Below are 18,062 nucleotides of genomic sequence, written 5' to 3'. Positions count from 1 at the left end.
TTACAATGGTCATGGTGAACTTTTTCCACACTCCCTCTCTCTGCCTCTCTTGTTTTTTGTCTTTTCTACCTCTCTTGTTTTCTGTCTGTTCACGTCAGTGTCAAGGCCTCTATTGTCTTCTGTCTCTTCTGTCTGTTCACATCAGTGTCAAGGCCTCTCTTGTCTTCTGCCTCTTCTGTCTGTTCACGTCAGTGTCAAGGCCTATCTTGTCTTCTGTCTCTTCACGTCACTAACTTCTCCGACTTGACCGAGATCCATTGGTTACTCCCTATTTTTGCGGAAAAAGAATTGCTGAAATTATTTCACTAATTTCACCAAATCTACACCATTGAATGGTGAGGTGTGATATTATCAAATCCAATACAATCATACATTAAATGATGGAGATTTGGTGAAATTGGCTGGACTAATTCCAGCCCCCTATCCCTATTTTTGCAGGTTGCCGCCTTACCGGTGGACTTACCAACACTTTCTTATTTTCCCTTGTTCACCTATTCTTTGAATCTTGGCCTCAAAATTGGGTTTTGTTCTTGTTGATTGGTTTTGGTTCTTCCTTTTCTTTTTGTTTTTTTAATTTCCCCTTAAATTCATGGGCAAATAATCTCCATTATTGGATTGAATCGGAACTGTAATATATAATATATCTTCCATTTCAATCCAGAAAGAGATTACAGGAAAGAGATACTAGAAACTTAGAATAATAGCTTAAAACATGTGGAAAGTAGTTCACTCCAACCTTTTCCACTTGAAAACCAAAAGGCATGACAATGGAAGCAGTAAATTTGCTCAGAAAACAACCATGAATCTCCACAACACGCAGGGCTAGTAACAGCGATGCATTTGACATACAATATACTCATTCATGCCAACTAAAACATGCAAGGCAAATTATTTTCCTTCTACTTGTTCCAACAAAGAAAAAGGCCATCCGACCTTTGTTTTTTTCCCCTTCTATTTACAATCTCTTCCTTTTGGCCTGATCTCTATCCCTTGAATAATGAGGCCTGACTTCCAATTACCTTCTTTGATCTCCAGAACAAACGCTTCCAGCTCCCCATCTTGAGCTCCACTATTGAAGAAATCTCCCAACTCAACCTCGAACCACCCATCTCTTCTCTCTTTAGGATTCTGGTTTTCGTTCTCGTGGCCTTCTCTTTCACCCTGTTCAAATTGCAAAATGTCCAAAATGCTTCTACCACCAGGGGGATTATAATGATATCTTGGGCGCCTAAGATCCCCAGCATCCAAATAAACTGTGCGCTTGCAGCTGTCACCTCCTCCAACCAGTCCAAATCCAGCCTCCACTGGAAGGGCATCAAATCCATGGGTTCCCTCTGTTGTCTTGAACACAAGATATGCAGCATAGATAGTCCCCGCTGACAGCATGCTTGTGTGGATTTTACCACGGATTTCAAGCCAACAAACATGTAGAAGTTCAGCCACCTCCTCAAACCTGTTTATAAACAAATTAACATATGACAATCATAGCATACAAAATAATTTTATTGAAAAATGAAGAAACATGATAATATAGAAAACCTGGACTCGGGAAGAGAGATCCATCTCCAATACAACGGAGTGCTACTCCATACTATCGAAAGGTCTCTAGCAGATAGCATGTAGCATTTCTTTCCAGTCAACTTGTCCAAAGAGAAGCTCTGCGCGCATCACCGGAGACCATAAGGTATCACAGTAAAATAAATATCTCCTCAAAATTATCAAATGATCCAATCATGCATGCCTACTCAAAATTATCAAAAGATCTTAAAATCAAAAGGAAAACATAATTGCTAAAATGAAACAAAAATTGAGACCAGAACTAGAATTCAGTCAATTTCTTACCAATCATGCCATATCTCCTCGAGTCTATCGGAAAAAATCATAGAATAAAAGAGAACAAAAAAATACCTAAATGACTATTAATCGAGACGAATAATTCATTCGGTTTCTGCCATAAATTCTTGATTCCATGATTCAGGAATTGAGAAGCAAATGTTACCTTTGCCCCATCGTCTATGAGGAGAGGCTTCTCGCAGAGGCTAAGGTACAGCTCTTTCTTCGAACCGTAACTAACCAAATTCGGAGAGGAGGACAGGGAAATCAAGGATTGACAGTCCGCAGGCAGAAAACTGTCCCAAACGGAGTCCGATTCCGCGGCCGACCTGAAGATCGGCGACACGAGCGAAAGCCTGCACGCATCGCGAGGCTCCGTGAGCGAGATAATCTTCGCTATGCAACCCTCCGGAAGAACGTAGAAATCAACGACGTTATTTGCCATCTCGATTTTTTATTTTGTGTGCGTGTGTTTTGGAGTGGGAAGGAGTTGACTTTATATAGTGAAAACGAAATAAAGCTTAGGCGTTAAGGATTTTGGGATCTGAAAAAAAAAAACAAAGTGCTGAGTCAGCATATCTATCACTATAAAAAATACTATATTCTTTTATTCCCCTTTTTTCTCCTTCTTTTCCAAGTTGTTTTTAAGCTTTTTTTATTCAAAAGAACTCCTTCTCTTCCACGTTTTATATATATATATATATCAATATCCACCAACTATACGCACCAACCAACTATACACACTAATTTTACGTATTTATTTTTTAATCATAGATATAGTGCATCTCATAATAAATGTGTGAACCATATTTTTGCTATGTTTATTTTAGCTATGGAATTTCAGGTGTGTATAATTGGTGCGCATGTAAAGATTCTGTATGTGTCTATAGATATATTTATCAACAAAAGGTGGCTCGGTTGACAATCAACTGTGTTAAGCGTATGTGCGCCCAAAGTTTGATTACAATGAGAAACATATTTCTCAAATGTATTTAAAAAAAAGTTGTATATTTTTAAATTTTATGTATTTGGTAATGTTTGTATTTTCATAGTACACTATTTATTATTTGATTCATATTTTTTTACTAATTAACCATTTCTTTGCCATGGAAGAGAGAGTATATCCCTTATGAGGAAAAGGGGCGTATATGGAAAAGTTATACCTTCAAACAATAATTGCTAAAGTTAATTTTAATATGAAATGCAATTGGTGAATAATAATGACCTATATATAATGACGAATTTGTAACCAAAATCTCATTGAATCAATTTGATAAAAAAAATAGATATATAGAGAGGGAAAAAAATTGTTCACGACAATTATATGAAGCCACATATTATTATTTTTTTTTTAAATTACACCGTATAAATTTTTCTTTTCGACATTTGATATGGGTTTGCGTGTGACATTTGATGTGAGCTCGCATGTACATAAGTTTCTCACATAATAATATGATACGTTAGGCCAAAGTCCAACACATGTGGCCATTAATGTATTGTTCCTAATGGGAGTTGAACGCATGACCTTCCAAGTATGAGCCGCATGCATAGAAGTTTTCCATTGATGATATGATAAGTTGGCCAAAGTGCGGCGCATGTAGCCATAAAGATATTGCTTCCAGTGAAAATCAAACTCAAGAACTTCCGAGTAGACACATTTTGGTCTAGGAGATATTCATCACTAGGCTATCGCTAAATCGTTATAAAGTCACATCTTGCATATTCGTACAAAGCTTATATATAATTTATTTACTTATTTCGATTTATATAGATAAGGAAATAAGATAATGTGCCCATTGGCCATGTGTATGGATTAAGAATATGATAGTAGCCGTAAAAGTTGTGTACTTTCTAAACAAACAGGATCTCTGGTGACTAGATAGTTGAATAATTTGTTAAAAAGCTCTTTAGTAAATTAACATGTAGGATTGCCTTGTCTTGGACACAAAATGAGCTGGCCCAGGCAATCTTTAACTACAATAATTTATATATATGTATATATAATATGCCAATAGGGAACCAAATCAAGGCCTCATTGCCTCGCTATCAGACGTCGCCAATCTCATCCTTCACACTGGTGAATAAATAATATCGAAACTGTTAGGTGCAGTGGGAATTGAATTTGCGATCTTAATGCCGATTGGGTGTGGGAGTTGAACTTGCGACCTCTCGCATTTAGAAGTGTGGGAGTTGAACTTGCGACCTCTCACATTTAGAAGGAGCTAGGTGTGGGAGTTGAACTTGTGACCTCCCGCATTTAGAAGGAATTATCATAGTCAATTCCACCATCCCAACCAAAGTTTTTCTTGTCAACTTTTCTATTTACCATCCCTTATAATTAGCCTAGTTTCTCCACTTTAACTACCATTCAATTATTTATCAACTTTTCGCCATCACTGGTGCACAATTTAATCTGCATGTGGAAAATAGTAAGTGATGCATGATTACATTCTATCAAGTATGGTATACAAAAAATGTTAAGCGAAGAGAATGTCTGTATTATCTCTGAAATATGATGACCCAGTATAGAATACTGTTTGAATAATTTTGAATTTTCTTGATGACCCCGATAAGATATTAATTATTCATGATTAGAAACACATTTACATTTTGCAATCTCATGCTCCTGCTGCTTTGATGGTCAAAATCATTGGTATTGTTTTGTATTTAGGGTTTCAGGTTTAGGATTAATGAAAAAAACGAAAGAAGTGCTTCCATCATCTTATCCCTAGCTTTCTGCTTCTTTGATCAAGGTTGGCATTGGATCTTCTGCAACTCTTGGAACTTGAAGAACTGCTTCCATTCCATCAACCTCTACTGTTATTTTTGCTAAAACCCGCATTTCTGATACTATTTTCGCTCTATGAAGAAAGCGAATTTGTGCCGCGGCTACTTTTGCTGACCCTTGAAGAACCTGATCTCTTGCTGCTATTGCTGCTCGATCTTGAAGAGCTTTTATTCTCGTCATCTGAAGACTCATCATGAAGTTGTTTTTTGCTGTTTTCGCGGCCAACGTGCAATGAAGTATTTTCATATTCGTAATCGTTTATGACTTGACTTGTAACTTTACGGATTGATGCTGCAAGAGGAACATGAGAAGGAATATCCTCATCTCCAGGCATTGAAAGGAAACTCAAAGCTGTAACGACATCGCTCATCAATGGACGAGCTCCTGGTTCTTCTTGCAAACACATAGCTGCTATTGCAACTGCTTGATTCAAACCTCTCTCGAGAAATCGATTTTGAAGTAATGGTTACCCAAGGTCAAGTACACTCAAAACACCATTGATAGATGCAAAGAAAGGTTCAATGGTTACCCAAGAAACAAGATTTTGCTCATCAATAGGTTTCGTGGTGTCGAGAGCTCTTCTTCCGGTGATGAGCTCTAGTAAAACTACTCCGAAACTGAATACATCAGATTTCAAAGTAAGGTGGCCTAATCTTGCATATTCTGGAGCACAGTAACCATAGGTACCCGTCACCCTTGATGAAACATGGATTTTATTCCCCACAGGACCAAGGCCAAGCTTGGCGAGGCCAAAATCGGAGAGCTTTGGCTTCATCTGTTCGTCCAACAAGATGTTCGAGGACTTCAAATCGCGGTATATAACTGGGGGATTGGCCTTATCATGTAAGTACTCTAGACCTTGAGCAGCACCATATGCAATTTTTATTCTTGTATACCAATCTAGTGCCTTTTGTTCTGGCATCAGGTCTGCAAGAAAGATCGAATTGAAGTCATAAGTCATGACCATGGAGATATACAAACTAGCATGTTGAAGCAAAGAAGACTGACTTACCAAGTAACTGATCTTCTATAGGACCCCCTGACAGGAATTCATAAACCAAAAGCCTTTGGTCTCCATCCGCGCAGTAGCCAATCAGATTGACCAGATTCGGATGGTGCAGAAGACCTAAGGTTAGGACTTCAACTATAAACTCCTTGTTTCCTTGTAGTCCATTCCTGTCAAGTTGCTTCACAGCTACCACCTAATCAACATGATAGTCATATTAGCGGTTCTTGTTAACCGCAGTAATGATAGTGATCACAGCAGTTAGTATCCCAGTTAACCCAGCTAGTTATACACACAGATTTTATTTCCATCACGTGAGACATGTGAAGTAGACGAATTCACTTGGATCATGTGTGTCCAACTTAACAGATGGGATAACTAGGTCAACTACTAGGATTTTTATCATTTTCGTGTTAATTAACTAGCATCTTTAGAACATTTGAATAAGAAAATATGTAAGAAAGAAGGTTTGAAGTGCTTGCAACATGGCCACTGGATTGAAGAGTTCCCTTGTAGACTCTTCCAAATCCTCCTTCGCCGAGCAGAAACTCCTGGCGAAAGTTCTTAGTTGCAGTGGCAAGCTCACGAAAAGTGAATGTCTGCGCCTGAACGTTTCCGTTGTTAGCAGCTGAATCTCCTTTCTCGCCTCCTGGTTTTGGTCTTGTGTTCTCTGCACATTAAGAATGAACATGTTTATTGTTCTTCTTCCCAACATTAATCTTCAAAAATGGCCATCAATGGACTTGCAGAACAATTGCATTGTATCATGTGTATATCATTCCGAACAAGGAAACTTTGGTTGGGATAGTGAAGTTAACACTTCTTGTAGGAAAGTCGCAAATTCAACTCTCACTTTCACCCAGTTGTGTTTGGTGTTATTTCCGGCACGCCAACGATTGAAATAAAACCAACCTCCATTGATTCAAAGAAAAAGAAAAAAAAAATCCAATGCACAAGGTTTTTATCCACTTACCCGTTACTTTTGTTTCAATCGGTTCTCTAAAAGAACTATTGTTGGATTTCTTGCTCTTCTGTGATCCAAAATTCATTTTCCTCAATCAAAAAGCGCCAACAACATGAACACAAATCCAGAATAGATTGTTTGTGATGAGGATCAAAAATAAAAATAAAAAAATGTAAGAGAAAACTAGGAGAATTTGTGGGGTCCCTCAAACTGAATTGAAGGACCCCACAAGGGGGGAGGAAGAACTAATGATATTTTTGACAAACAAAGATGGATTAACAGAGGAATCCATTTCTTATGGACGTAATGGAAATGAGTAACTTTCGCCGAGATAATTAAGGAGAATTGAGTGGACACTGCACTCTTGAATTGATTTTAGTATACATATATGATTTCAAAAAAAAAATTTACTTTCATCTTGGTTATTTGTAGGGGTGGTAAAATTATGTCCGGGTCCAAACACATAAGTATTGTCCGGACACTAAATTGGATTATATTATTGCCCAGTTTACACTGTCACTCCACAACCTCACATGTTGCATGGCTTTGACTCCTCGTAGATTTGTTGGAAATCCAAGCCTAAATATACTAAGGATATTGTTCGTTGTGAGTTATGGGTCTTCACGGATTTATTCTTTGTGAATTTTCGCAAGCAGTTCTTAGACTCAAAAAATACGTTCTTGTGTGAAAGGTACAAGATTTTTACTTATATGCAACTCGAGCTATGTCAAACCGATGTGAGAATCTTCACAAGATTCATTCACAATGATTGGATCGGCACTCTCTCCAAATATGTCGAAAAATAGTAGGTGCTACTATGACATATGGGATTCGAGTCTCTCAAAAAGATTTGATTTCCAAACAACTTAGTGGACTTACCATCCCTAATGGGCTGGGCTAGCAACATCAATAGAAGAGGAAAATGGGCCTATAAAGAAGAAAACTCAAATTTATGGCACAAAAGTGGGCCGGGCCTCAAAAGTTGAAAGTCCCTTTGATTGCCGGGCCGTTACCCTAGTGGGATCCACAATTTATTTTAAGAATTTATAATTTATACATCGGTGCCAAAAACTGACATTTCAAAAATCAACAGGCATGCTATATATGAATAATGCTGGGATTTATTGGCTAAAGTATTGGGTTTTCAGGCTATTCACCTTGGAGATTCCTTAAACGTTATTGATGTCATTGGGGATAATCAGAAGTCTGAGGTGTTTTCGGATTGGGGCTCGGTTGTCTTGGAGATCAAGTTGTTCCTCCAGGATTTTGTTTCTTATTAGGAAACCTCATTTGTGCGCAGGGATTTTAATGGAGCTGCTCATGCTCTAGCTAAGAGGAGTGTTAGGACCCGATCTTTAGAAGTTTGGCATGATGATGTCCCTCCAAAACTGAGGTCTTTGGTGGAAAGGGAGAGGGAGTTGGGTTCTTGGATGAAGGCCTCCTAATACTGTTTGTTTCTTCTTACAAGTTGTTCTATTGCTCTTGTTTTTTTGTTCGTTTTCTCCTTTCTTCGTCTTCCCTGTGGGAAGAGAATGTGTTGTTTGTGGGTGAGGTGTCGTGTATTCTTCTCAGATCAATGACCTTGCAAAAAAAAAAAAAATGCTGGGATCCCATTTAACCCAAAACAATATAAAGTGTTAGATGTTAATTGATATTTATATGTGTGTTTATAATCAATGATTAATAAAATATGAGTCTCGGTATAAAAAGGCTTCTATCCTTCTTGCGGGCTCTCAGCGATCAAATCAGATTTTGGGAGTTTCTGATGAGAAACATCGTTAGCGGACCTACAGAGGTCGGGCCGGGGCTCCGCGCTCTTTCTTTCTGTGTGAGACATTGGGGAGAAGGAATGCATCGAAGAACAACACAACTACATTTTCTTTTCCACGTACGTCTTGACCGACAACTCATACTAGATACAGTTATCACGTCACATATATATATTATTTTAGGTGGACGTAGTCATTACTCCATGCTACAAGAACATGAAGGTGGGCCTGAAGTGTCTGGGCCCGGCCCATGATAACACCGGCCGAGATCACGAGAGCTTTGTTTGCACATGCCTCCCCACGTGTCTTTCTACTTTAGTCTCCCACCACGAGCTGCCGGAACAGAAAAAAGAAATGCTTCCTTTGCTGTCCCCGTCTGTCTTAGAATCTTTAATATTTATAATTATTATTTTTTTCTTAAAAAAAAAGCATCACACCGTGTAACTCTTTTGACTCCTGGAAATTATAAAACACACCGGTCACGTGTATTAGGACGTTTCTCGATTCGTTTAATACAATGATTTTAATAAATTATATCACATCACATCATATTTTTATTTTTCTAATTTTTATTTTCAAATATGTTTGACATTTTCTCCACTATTACATAGGTGTGACAAAAATTTGATTTTTGATCGGATAATATGTGTGTTGACAAAATATTTATATGTCTAGGTTTTAATCTGATTTGAATTTTAGACTTATTTAATTGATCAGACCTAAATTTGTTTAATCCGGACAAATAAATCAAAAATGACATAATTTGGGTTAGAGTCCGAATAAATAAATCGAACCCGATTTTAAACCGAACAAAAATTTTATGTTTGGATTTAGATTCCAAATATATAATTTATTTTCAAACTTTATTTAATTTAGATTGGACAAATTCCTTAGAAATTGCGCAACCTCCAAATCTTGGTCAAAGCAAGTTTATAAAATCGAAAATGAATTAAAATAATACAGTATTTAAACAGAGACGTGTCGATGTGGAAATACTTTTTTCCGCTCAATTACTTTCTCAACCGGGGATAAGGAATCTCTCAACGGTCAGAAAAAATTTACTTTTTCTTACTTTCTGGCATACCAAACAAAAGTGGGAAACAATAAAAGCTTCAAAATTAAAGAGAGCAGAAATCCTTCTCTCTCTTTGATTTACGCGCAAGATTGCCATGGCGTGCCCCGCGAATTCAATCCGCTACAACGCGACTATGTGCGCGTGTCCGCCGGGGAATCTGCTGAACCGGACCACCAACAGCTGCGCGTTATTCACCGGGAACTCAACGATTCTCATCGAATCAGGTGACTACGAGGCGGTTTCGTTCCCGGAGACAATTTTCTCTTTCGATTCCATCAAGAAGTTAACGCAATCGCAGGCCGTTTTCTTGGAGGCCACGCTAGTTATGCTGCTCTCCTGGCTAGTCTTTTGCTTTTTCTTGAGGTTCATGGACATCGGCGAAGGCAGGAGTATATGGTTCAGGCTCAGGTGGTGGATCAGTAGACTCGATTTTTGCTTTGCTACAAGGCATTGGCTGGTTTGTCCCCCCTATAGATTTATATCTTTCTAATTTTGCATAACTGTGTGGCTATGTAAATTTTATTTTATTATTTTTTTTTTTCTGAATGTAGTTTTTGGTAATTTGGATGTGTTTGTTGATTGCTTGGAGCTTTGGGCATTGGATGGTTGGGTGACTTTCTTTCATCCTCTAGAGCTTTTTGAGTATAAATTTGTTAATCAATTGTTGCCAATTCATTACATAAGGAACTACTAGCTTTGTCTCTCAGTAGCAGACCAAGAAACTGAAAAGAAATCCAAACCAAAACTAAGGAGCATATATGAGATTTTTGTGGTCGAAGCTAAATGCTGGTAAATACGATAAATCATTGATAGGAGGTGGACTGGCGTGCTTCATAGACCTATACATGCTGCTGGGGATTACCTAAACCTGGACTTTTGTGAGAAAGGTGCTAAGGCACACTGTAGGTGTAATGGCTCCGGGGACTTGTTGGCCATGTGGAATGAAATACATAGGAGGGTATTCAATTGGTGTTCATCACGTTTTTCATTTCATGAAAATATTTCTGGTCCATTAGCTCTTATAGCAACTTGAGACGTGCCTTGCTTTTGTCTTTGACTGTTTGAATGCTTACTGGAGATGAGTTAATCTAATACTATATGCTTCGCCAGCATGGACAAATCAAATCACGATTCCTGGGCAGAAACTGAACATTATACTTTTTTTTTTTTTTTGAGATATTGGTTTCTATCCAAAAGTCTGGTTTAGCTCTTGAGCATGTTCTGGAAGTTGACATACAAAAAGAAACCAAATTTTGTACAAGTCATTGCCGTAAACAGGCATCCTACCCTTCTTAAACAATGTTTGTAGTTGAGATCTGTAGATGATTTAGATTGTTGATGAAGGAACATAAACATGAAAATAAGCCTTTTATTTCTGAACCCTACAATAAAGGAAGAATCTGTATTTCAATATACATCTTGATAGTAGCCTTGTAATTGGATGGAAGGTTTGGTCGTTCGTTAGATTTCAAGCAGTTGCATGTCCAGATTTGCCTCTCAGAAGTGGGCAATTGATACCCTGATCTTTTAGAATTTTTTGATTGGTGATGGTTAGAAAAAGAATTGCTTTGCTGGAGATAAACTTTGCAATGGATTGGGAAAGGATACCTTCAATCCTTTCTAGGCCGTGACTTACGAGATATCCATAACTATGTTGACACTTGGCTAATTTAGAAGAAACCAAAAGCTTTGCAAATATCTATTGTGTCTTGACCGTGCTTTAACTGGTGTTATGTTTTGTTCAGGATGATCAGAAAGTTGTTGTGAAGCGGAAAACAGAACTTGGTGGGACATTCTCGGTAGCAAGTTGGATACTTTTTATTGGTTTATTTGCTGCGTGAGTATATGCCATTTTTGTTATTTAAACAAGAATTTGCAATTTCTTGAGCAAGTCCACTACATATAAAATTATAGGGTTTTTTTCCTGGTTTGTCTCATGACCGGACATTGACATGATTTTTAGTTTTTTCCCAGGTTGCTTTACCAAATCATAATGAAGAGGACCATTGAGGTGCATAACGTGAGAGCAACTAATGCACCTGACCTTGCATCCTTCAATAATGACATGGAATTTAATATCACCACAATATCTAGTATGAGCTGTTCGAGCTTGCGTGATCTTGGCACCTTAGTTACTGGGAATCCTGGCTCTATTGATTATAGAGTCAGTCCTCTTGCGGATTTTGTTAACTATGACTGTCTAAACACGAGTATGGGGCCGACCATAACTTTTAAATGTAGCAATTGTCAGCTTAACCATGACTCTACGTATATTTCATGGCATTTTATTGATCTACCGAATAGCCCTGCAGCTGCTGTCGGTTTTCAGTTCAATCTCACCATGAAAGGTCATGCTAATAATAGGAAACATGTGAGTTTTGTGAGTGGCATGCTGAAGAATGGAAGCACTTTTGGCGACAGACCAGTTACATTCAGAGGGCCAGAGACAAATTTATTGAAATTCAATTTATTTCCACGAATATACCATAATCTACATGATCTAAGACTTATCCAACCTCTCTTTCACGATTTCCTTCCGGGTTCATTTGTCCATGAGACAAGTCAACTCCAAGCTTCCCTTCAGAGTTCCACTGCTGGAATAGTTAACACCACATTGTGCATCAACTACCTTTCCTCCTACGTCATTGAGGTCAAGAAGCAAAATATTATGGGTCCAGGTGAGTTGCTTTGTTCAGTACATGATCCATCGACATATGCTCAATTTATGACCTGCAACTGCAGATTTCATTGTCCTACAGTTACTGTTTTATATTTATTCCTTTTTAGTTTTTATTTATTTATTCCTCTGTATCTTTTTTGGGTGGGCACCCCCTTGGTGCCTCGCAATGATTTTTTTTAATTCGAAAACAAAAGATTTGAATTGCATTAGATCTTGGTGAGATGGTCATGAACTCTAATTCTGTCTGCTAATTGCTGGAACAAGATGAAAAATCTTTTGGTTGGACAGAAAAATCTCATATAGTGCCTTATAATGGGTACAGGATCCAACCAATAGTTCTTCGTTTTAATGTATTTTTTCTTTCTATTTATTCGTTCATTTATTTTAGAAGTTGATTTTCTTATTGAAGGGGGGAAAAAAATTCACTAGGGTGAAGAAAATCATAGCTTACAAGAGCAGCTTGATTGCGGGACAGCCTAAATCAAGCTAACAACTGCCCAGCTATTGGCTACAAACGATTACAACGAGAAACCTAAACTAAATATCCTCTAATCTAAGACAGTATAACACTATTTATTCATTCTTGAAACAGCCTCTCCACAATGTGGGGCAAGGCTGCTTTCATCTTCTCCCTTCTTTACCTACGTGAGCCTTGTGTATGAGAGTTGTTTAACCCTTTTTTTCTATTCTTGAAAGTTGGCTGAATCTTATTTTTGACATTTCATTTTACCTTTTTTATGTTGTTGCTTTTTTCAACCTTGGATTAGTACCTTCCGAAAATTGCTTTAATGGTCTTAGCTATCAAAGTTTCTGCTTCTGATTCAAGTTCATGCCATTGTTGGTTGAAGAATGATTTTTTTGGTTTAATTAGTTTATTTGTCTAAATTGCAGTGAGCTTCCTTGCGGATCTTGGTGGCCTATATTGCATTAGTATCAGCATATTTTTATACTTACTGGTGCAAGTATAAATCTTGATCCTTTGGAACTTATGCATACTTTTCTCAGTGTTTTCTTTTCTTTTTTCCTTTCCTTTCTAAAACCTAAAATCTTCATGACTTCAAAAGAAATTGATGCGTACATTATGTAATTATTCCATTAAACATCTGGAGGGCATTCAGATTTATTGATGTGGTTCTTGCCTTATAACACGTAAGTGCATGCAGCTGCTGTTGGTGCTATAAATGGCGAATGGCGTAGCCAAAGTGGAAAAAGAGTAGGAGAATGTGGTCCTAACAATTCAATGAGTGTTTTGTTGAAATTGCACTTTTGTTGTTATTGTTATGAGTGGGCATGCCAGCTTTTTGAATAAAATCATATATTTTTCTTGGTTCCTTTCTTTTTTTCTTTTTGGTTTTTCTGGGGGAGGGGTTTATATGTCTTCATCAAGGTTTGCCTGTTTATGTTAAGCAAGTGAAAATAATTGCAGTATGCGTAACAACAAAAGAAGACGAACATCATTTCCTTCGAATAAGTAGCTGTGTTTATGCTGAAATTCTTCTTAATCTGCACAACCTCTCTTTTGGCTGATGAAAATATAATATGGGTGGTAGAAGTTTTTCACTGAAGAAATTCAAAAGCTAAATTTACTTTTAGAAGTCAATATGTGATTCAGTTCAGTTATTATTCTAATTGAGTCCTGCCATGTGCTTCCTGCAGTGCCGTGCATCAAAGAGACACTAACATGCTTGTTTTCTAGTGTGAATTCAGACTAAAAAAACTGCGTAATGAAGATAGCAATTTGCGAAATATAAGAAATCGACGGAAAGCTCAAGAGCATTGGGACAAAGTAATTGCTCTTCTTCTTTTTCTTTTTTTTTTGATAAGCAATTGTTTTTCTTCTTGGCTGCTTAAACAACTTGCAATTCCAGTATCTTTCATTCAGAATTTTATTTGTATCTGCATTTGGACCTTTAATTGAAGTTCAACTGATTAACATCTTGTAACTAGTTGAGGAAATATGTGATGTACACATGGGGCTGTAGCAAGATGGATCTTGAGAGTAAAAGCACTAAAAAGGGATCAGGCTGCAGTGATTTCATGATTCAATCTTTTCATAGAAATGGATTGCCAAATGGAAATGGTTCATCCAGGAAACAGAGGCTGCAAATTAAAATGGACTCCATAAATTTCAATAGAAGCGTCGGCTTACCTTTGAAAAAGGTAACGCTCAGTTACTATTACTTTCTCCAGTGATTTTATATATAGAGCTCCATCAATTTTCTAAAAATATATATATGCATATATCTTTATCGCTAATTCTAAAGTGATTATGAGTTCTCTGTTTTGTAGATTGCCACACAAGAAACACAAACTCAGGGAGTGAAATCTCTAAGCGCTGGAACTGAATCTGAGAGGAGGTTGTCAGATGCAATGGGACACCAAGTATGTGGCTTTTCTTATTCCTTTCCTCTACCTTTCATATGCCCCTTGTCCTGGTTTTGAGGGTTTTTCTTACGAGTGTATATCATATTTTATTTCATATCCTTGGCTCACTTAGTGGTCTGTTGTCTAGCCTGAAATTGAATGCAAATGTGTTGCCATACCTCTATATTCTAGGCTGTGAAGGTGAAAGTATGCTCAATTGATTATCCAACATGATTGTCATAAATAATAATCTACTACTAGATGCAATTGTCAAAAATGTTATTTAGTAACAGAAGTGAGATATATGGGAGTTGTTAATTAATTTGGGTGACATCGAGTCTTTTTCCTTTTTGTTTCGGTAGGGGAACATAACTATTTATATTTTTTTTGTCCTGATTTTAGATTTTGATTTAGTGAACATTACACTGATCTTTTTCAAGTTTAAATGCATTTATTTTGTGCTTCTGTTTTCCAGCATCTCAAACGTGAAATGTTGGATTCTACCAATGATGGGATGCAGCAATCTATTGCCTCATGTGAGGGGGACGCTTCCCAGATTCCTGCATGTTCTCTTACTGACGACCTTGTTCCTTTGCCTCCACCGCTAGGTAACAACTAATCTTTATGTTAATGTTCATAGTAAATGATTGTGCAAAATTGCAAATGACTCTCTAAAAGAACAAGAAGATTAGGCCTTTATGGTTTGATGTGTGGTGCTGGTAGCTTCTGGTTCCTATGGTTGTTTGACACTTGGAATGTGCTTCTAGTCTGGCTTGGTTCAGCGTAGCATTTTCTTCTTTTGACATAGTTGTCATGGAGGTATGAAATTGTGAAATTCAACACTGTGGGTGAGACTCAAAGAGGTACTTTTTTTTTTTCCCGGTAATAATTAAGAATGCATGAAAGGTACTAAGGTGTGCCAGTGATCAAGTCTATTACATCATATAAATGAATCCACATTTTACTCACTGGTGATTTCATTTTTTAAAATTCATGGCATGACTACCAATGTTTAGACATGGTATGCAGTTTTCACCTTCTGTCGGTAAATGGATTGAATAAATAATTGACCATTTGAGGTTTTGAAGAAAGTTCTGAAAGTAAACTTACAAGGCTTCTTGGATTCCACCTTCATAGTAGCACGGATCTTATATGCAATCATTCCCCAATGACTTGACTACAGCTGGTGTTGGATTCCTTGAATACTTTTTGAATACTCTTTGAAATTTAGAGTTGGTCATACATTTCAATTATCAATTTGCAGGATGTTACTACTGATACTGAATTTTGAAGTCATTGCAAATTTTCTTCTTTCGATGCTAACATCATTATCCCTCAGTGTTGCTTTTCAATGGAGCTTCACTAATTCTTCTACGCTGGATTTTCACTCACCAATTTTTCTTATTGCTATCTCATCCCAGAATTGAAGCCTAGTTCTGAAGTAGGGATTAATGATATTCAGAAGAATCTCCAGAATTTATACGACTACAATGTCATGCTGAGGGAAAAGCTTGTAGCCACTCAATCCTTGGTCCGCGCTATGGCATCACATTCCTCTGCTCCATTTAAAGAAACCAAAACATAGCATCGTGAAGCTGACAAAGTAGGAGTAATTACTCTACATAACGTTAAAGTTCTGCCTGAATTTTCCCGATGGCGTGGTAAAAATTCCTTTAGAGGCTAGATTTGGGAAGAGGCTTTGTAGAAAGATTTGGGGGATCCATCATCCTATAGTGCTTCACATGCCTTTATACTTCAGGCTAAATCTTACAGTTTTCAAGGCCAATGCTTCTGCAACAGATTTGCCTGGACTTGCTGGACTAAGAGATCAACTTTGTCAAGGGTTCTTCATGGACTTGAAGCTAGTATGGTGATGCACTGAGCATATAGGCAATGGACCGGCTATCTGGATGAGCTTCGCAGTGTAACTTCGATATTGTAGGGCATTGTAACTTGTAAGCCTCAAAACATGTATAGTCCTACTGACTCAGTTGTATATGAAACCTGAATAGGATGGAAAAAGAAGAATGTCTTATTCTTTTCAATTAACCCTAATAATTTTCTGATGTTCCACATTTGTACGCAGTAAGAATGATGGGGAGGGGGAGAAGGAATCAAATTACTTTGATATATTCTCAGTAAAAATGATTTCCACTCGAGCTATCTCGGAGTTCCTGGAAGAAAAATGTTCGTCTGTTTGAACAACTTTGAACAAAAAACAATTGCAAGACAAGTAATCTTCTTCCCCCATGGAATATGTAGCGTCCGCTCAAAGGCGAGTTCTGAAGAAATGCAATAAGCACTGGAGTCAGTGATCATATGCATCACTGGTGACGAATCTAGAAAATAGATTGAGAGGAAATTTATAAGAGGGGGCGAATGGTTGATGAGAATCCGATGGAATCCACAATTGAATTATGAAAAGTAAATGGATAGAGAGACGAAGATGTTTTCCTTATGTGGACTGGACAGAGGACGTTAGGGAAAAAAGAATAACTTCAATACTAAACTTTCGAACTTTGACAAACTGGAAAAGAACATGGGAAATAAATTCACAGATACACACTTTTGAGGCATATTTAAGAGTGTTCCATAATACATTATTAAACTGATAAACCAAAGGGCATTCAATGTATACCTGATTTACCCAAGCAGTCTCTGAAATTTCAAATTAAAAGCACTTACATAATAGTTGGACAAAAACAGAACAATCATGACAAACAGTTTAGGCTGATCTGTATCACCTTAAATAGAAAATAGACGAGATAACTAAGTTGATAGCTGAAGAAACCTCCAAAGTTTGCATGCGGTCTTCTAGTCATGCATTTGAATCTGTCAGCCACAACAGTCTTTGGTAACATGTCTTCACCACATCCGCTGTGATGTTATCCGCATAGGCTGCAGATGGGATTAGCTATTCCAAGTGCCTGGCGGTCAATTGCACACATCCAGTCACCATAGAAGCAGGCAACAGCCAAATACATGTTAAATAATCCTCTGCATGTCCAGCCATAATTATCGTCATGGGCTTTTGCCAACGGTAAGTAGGGAGGTCGAAATGGAAAACTGGAAAGCTCTTGTCGCCTCATCAAGTACGTCAACAAAATAACCCACTAATCATGTATTAAGACCATTCTTATCTTTCTCACTGTCAATTCGCCTTTCGGGAGATCATTTCAAAGGTAAACCATTCTTCAAGTTTAAACCCAATGCGTTAGCAAACATCCGCTTAGCAGCTCCCAGATGTTCTGCCTTTGAGTTGTTCTTGTCAATGCCATTCCTAGTTCTTCCACTCTGAGATATGCCAGCATTTGTACAAGTGTTTTCAGCTGCTTCTGGGAGCATGTTCCTCTCACTGAGTGATGATGCACTAGTCCCTTGTCCAGTATAAAAACCATGGTTAGTATCAACTTGATCCTTATTTTGTGTGTGTAACTGATTGGTTTGTCCTTCGACTTCAATAGTGATGTCTGGTTTCTGCTGATTGATTTTCTGACCCAATGCATGCGCAATCATCCGACGAGCAACCACAGGACTATTCCGTCGCTTCAGAAGCTTTGCAGGATCCCTTACATAATCAACA

The 18,062-nt window shown here is 37.6% G+C and overlaps 2 protein-coding genes and 1 pseudogene across 2 annotated transcripts; 1 reads left to right on the top strand and 2 right to left on the bottom strand.

Moving 5' to 3' along the window:
* Nucleotides 1-622: 622 nt before the first annotated feature.
* Nucleotides 623-2,317, bottom strand: LOC120003400 (F-box protein PP2-B1-like). The gene is made up of 3 exons (XM_038852372.1): nucleotides 2,000-2,317; nucleotides 1,540-1,658; nucleotides 623-1,453 (listed from the first exon to the last, which is right to left on the bottom strand). Exons 1-3 carry the CDS (start codon nucleotides 2,276-2,278, stop codon nucleotides 952-954), a joined length of 900 nt encoding a protein of 299 aa, XP_038708300.1. The 5' UTR covers nucleotides 2,279-2,317; the 3' UTR covers nucleotides 623-951.
* Nucleotides 2,318-4,694: 2,377 nt separating this feature from the next.
* On the bottom strand, nucleotides 4,695-6,676 carry LOC120003523 (annotated as a pseudogene).
* A 2,761-nt stretch (nucleotides 6,677-9,437) lies between these two features.
* LOC120004448 lies at nucleotides 9,438-16,545 on the top strand. Its single transcript, XM_038853798.1, has 9 exons — nucleotides 9,438-9,892; nucleotides 11,181-11,272; nucleotides 11,410-12,113; nucleotides 13,007-13,077; nucleotides 13,812-13,901; nucleotides 14,063-14,275; nucleotides 14,405-14,497; nucleotides 14,955-15,087; nucleotides 15,901-16,545. The coding sequence occupies exons 1-9, from the start codon at nucleotides 9,530-9,532 to the stop codon at nucleotides 16,062-16,064; spliced, it is 1,923 nt and encodes a 640-aa protein (XP_038709726.1). The 5' UTR covers nucleotides 9,438-9,529; the 3' UTR covers nucleotides 16,065-16,545.
* Nucleotides 16,546-18,062: the final 1,517 nt, after the last annotated feature.

Source organism: Tripterygium wilfordii, chromosome 8, assembly GCF_013401445.1.
Source record: "Tripterygium wilfordii isolate XIE 37 chromosome 8, ASM1340144v1, whole genome shotgun sequence".
Classification (NCBI taxonomy): Eukaryota; Viridiplantae; Streptophyta; class Magnoliopsida; order Celastrales; family Celastraceae; genus Tripterygium; species Tripterygium wilfordii.
This window is presented reverse-complemented; position numbering and strand designations above follow the sequence as displayed.

What these genes read in the sequence shown, in the direction of transcription:
- LOC120003400 (XM_038852372.1), bottom strand. Translation starts at nt 2,278, where the DNA reads ATGGCAAATAACGTCGTTGATTTCTACGTTCTTCCGGAGGGTTGCATA. An exon ending in TCATAGACGATGGGGCAAAG is followed by an intron (nt 1,659 to 1,999) that starts GTAACATTTGCT and finishes TGATGCGCGCAG; the next exon opens with AGCTTCTCTTTGGACAAGTT. An exon ending in ATCTCTCTTCCCGAGTCCAG is followed by an intron (nt 1,454 to 1,539) that starts GTTTTCTATATT and finishes GTTTATAAACAG; the next exon opens with GTTTGAGGAGGTGGCTGAAC.
- LOC120004448 (XM_038853798.1), top strand. Translation starts at nt 9,530, where the DNA reads ATGGCGTGCCCCGCGAATTCAATCCGCTACAACGCGACTATGTGCGCG. An exon ending in GCAAAATATTATGGGTCCAG is followed by an intron (nt 12,114 to 13,006) that starts GTGAGTTGCTTT and finishes TCTAAATTGCAG; the next exon opens with TGAGCTTCCTTGCGGATCTT. An exon ending in CAGATGCAATGGGACACCAA is followed by an intron (nt 14,498 to 14,954) that starts GTATGTGGCTTT and finishes TCTGTTTTCCAG; the next exon opens with CATCTCAAACGTGAAATGTT.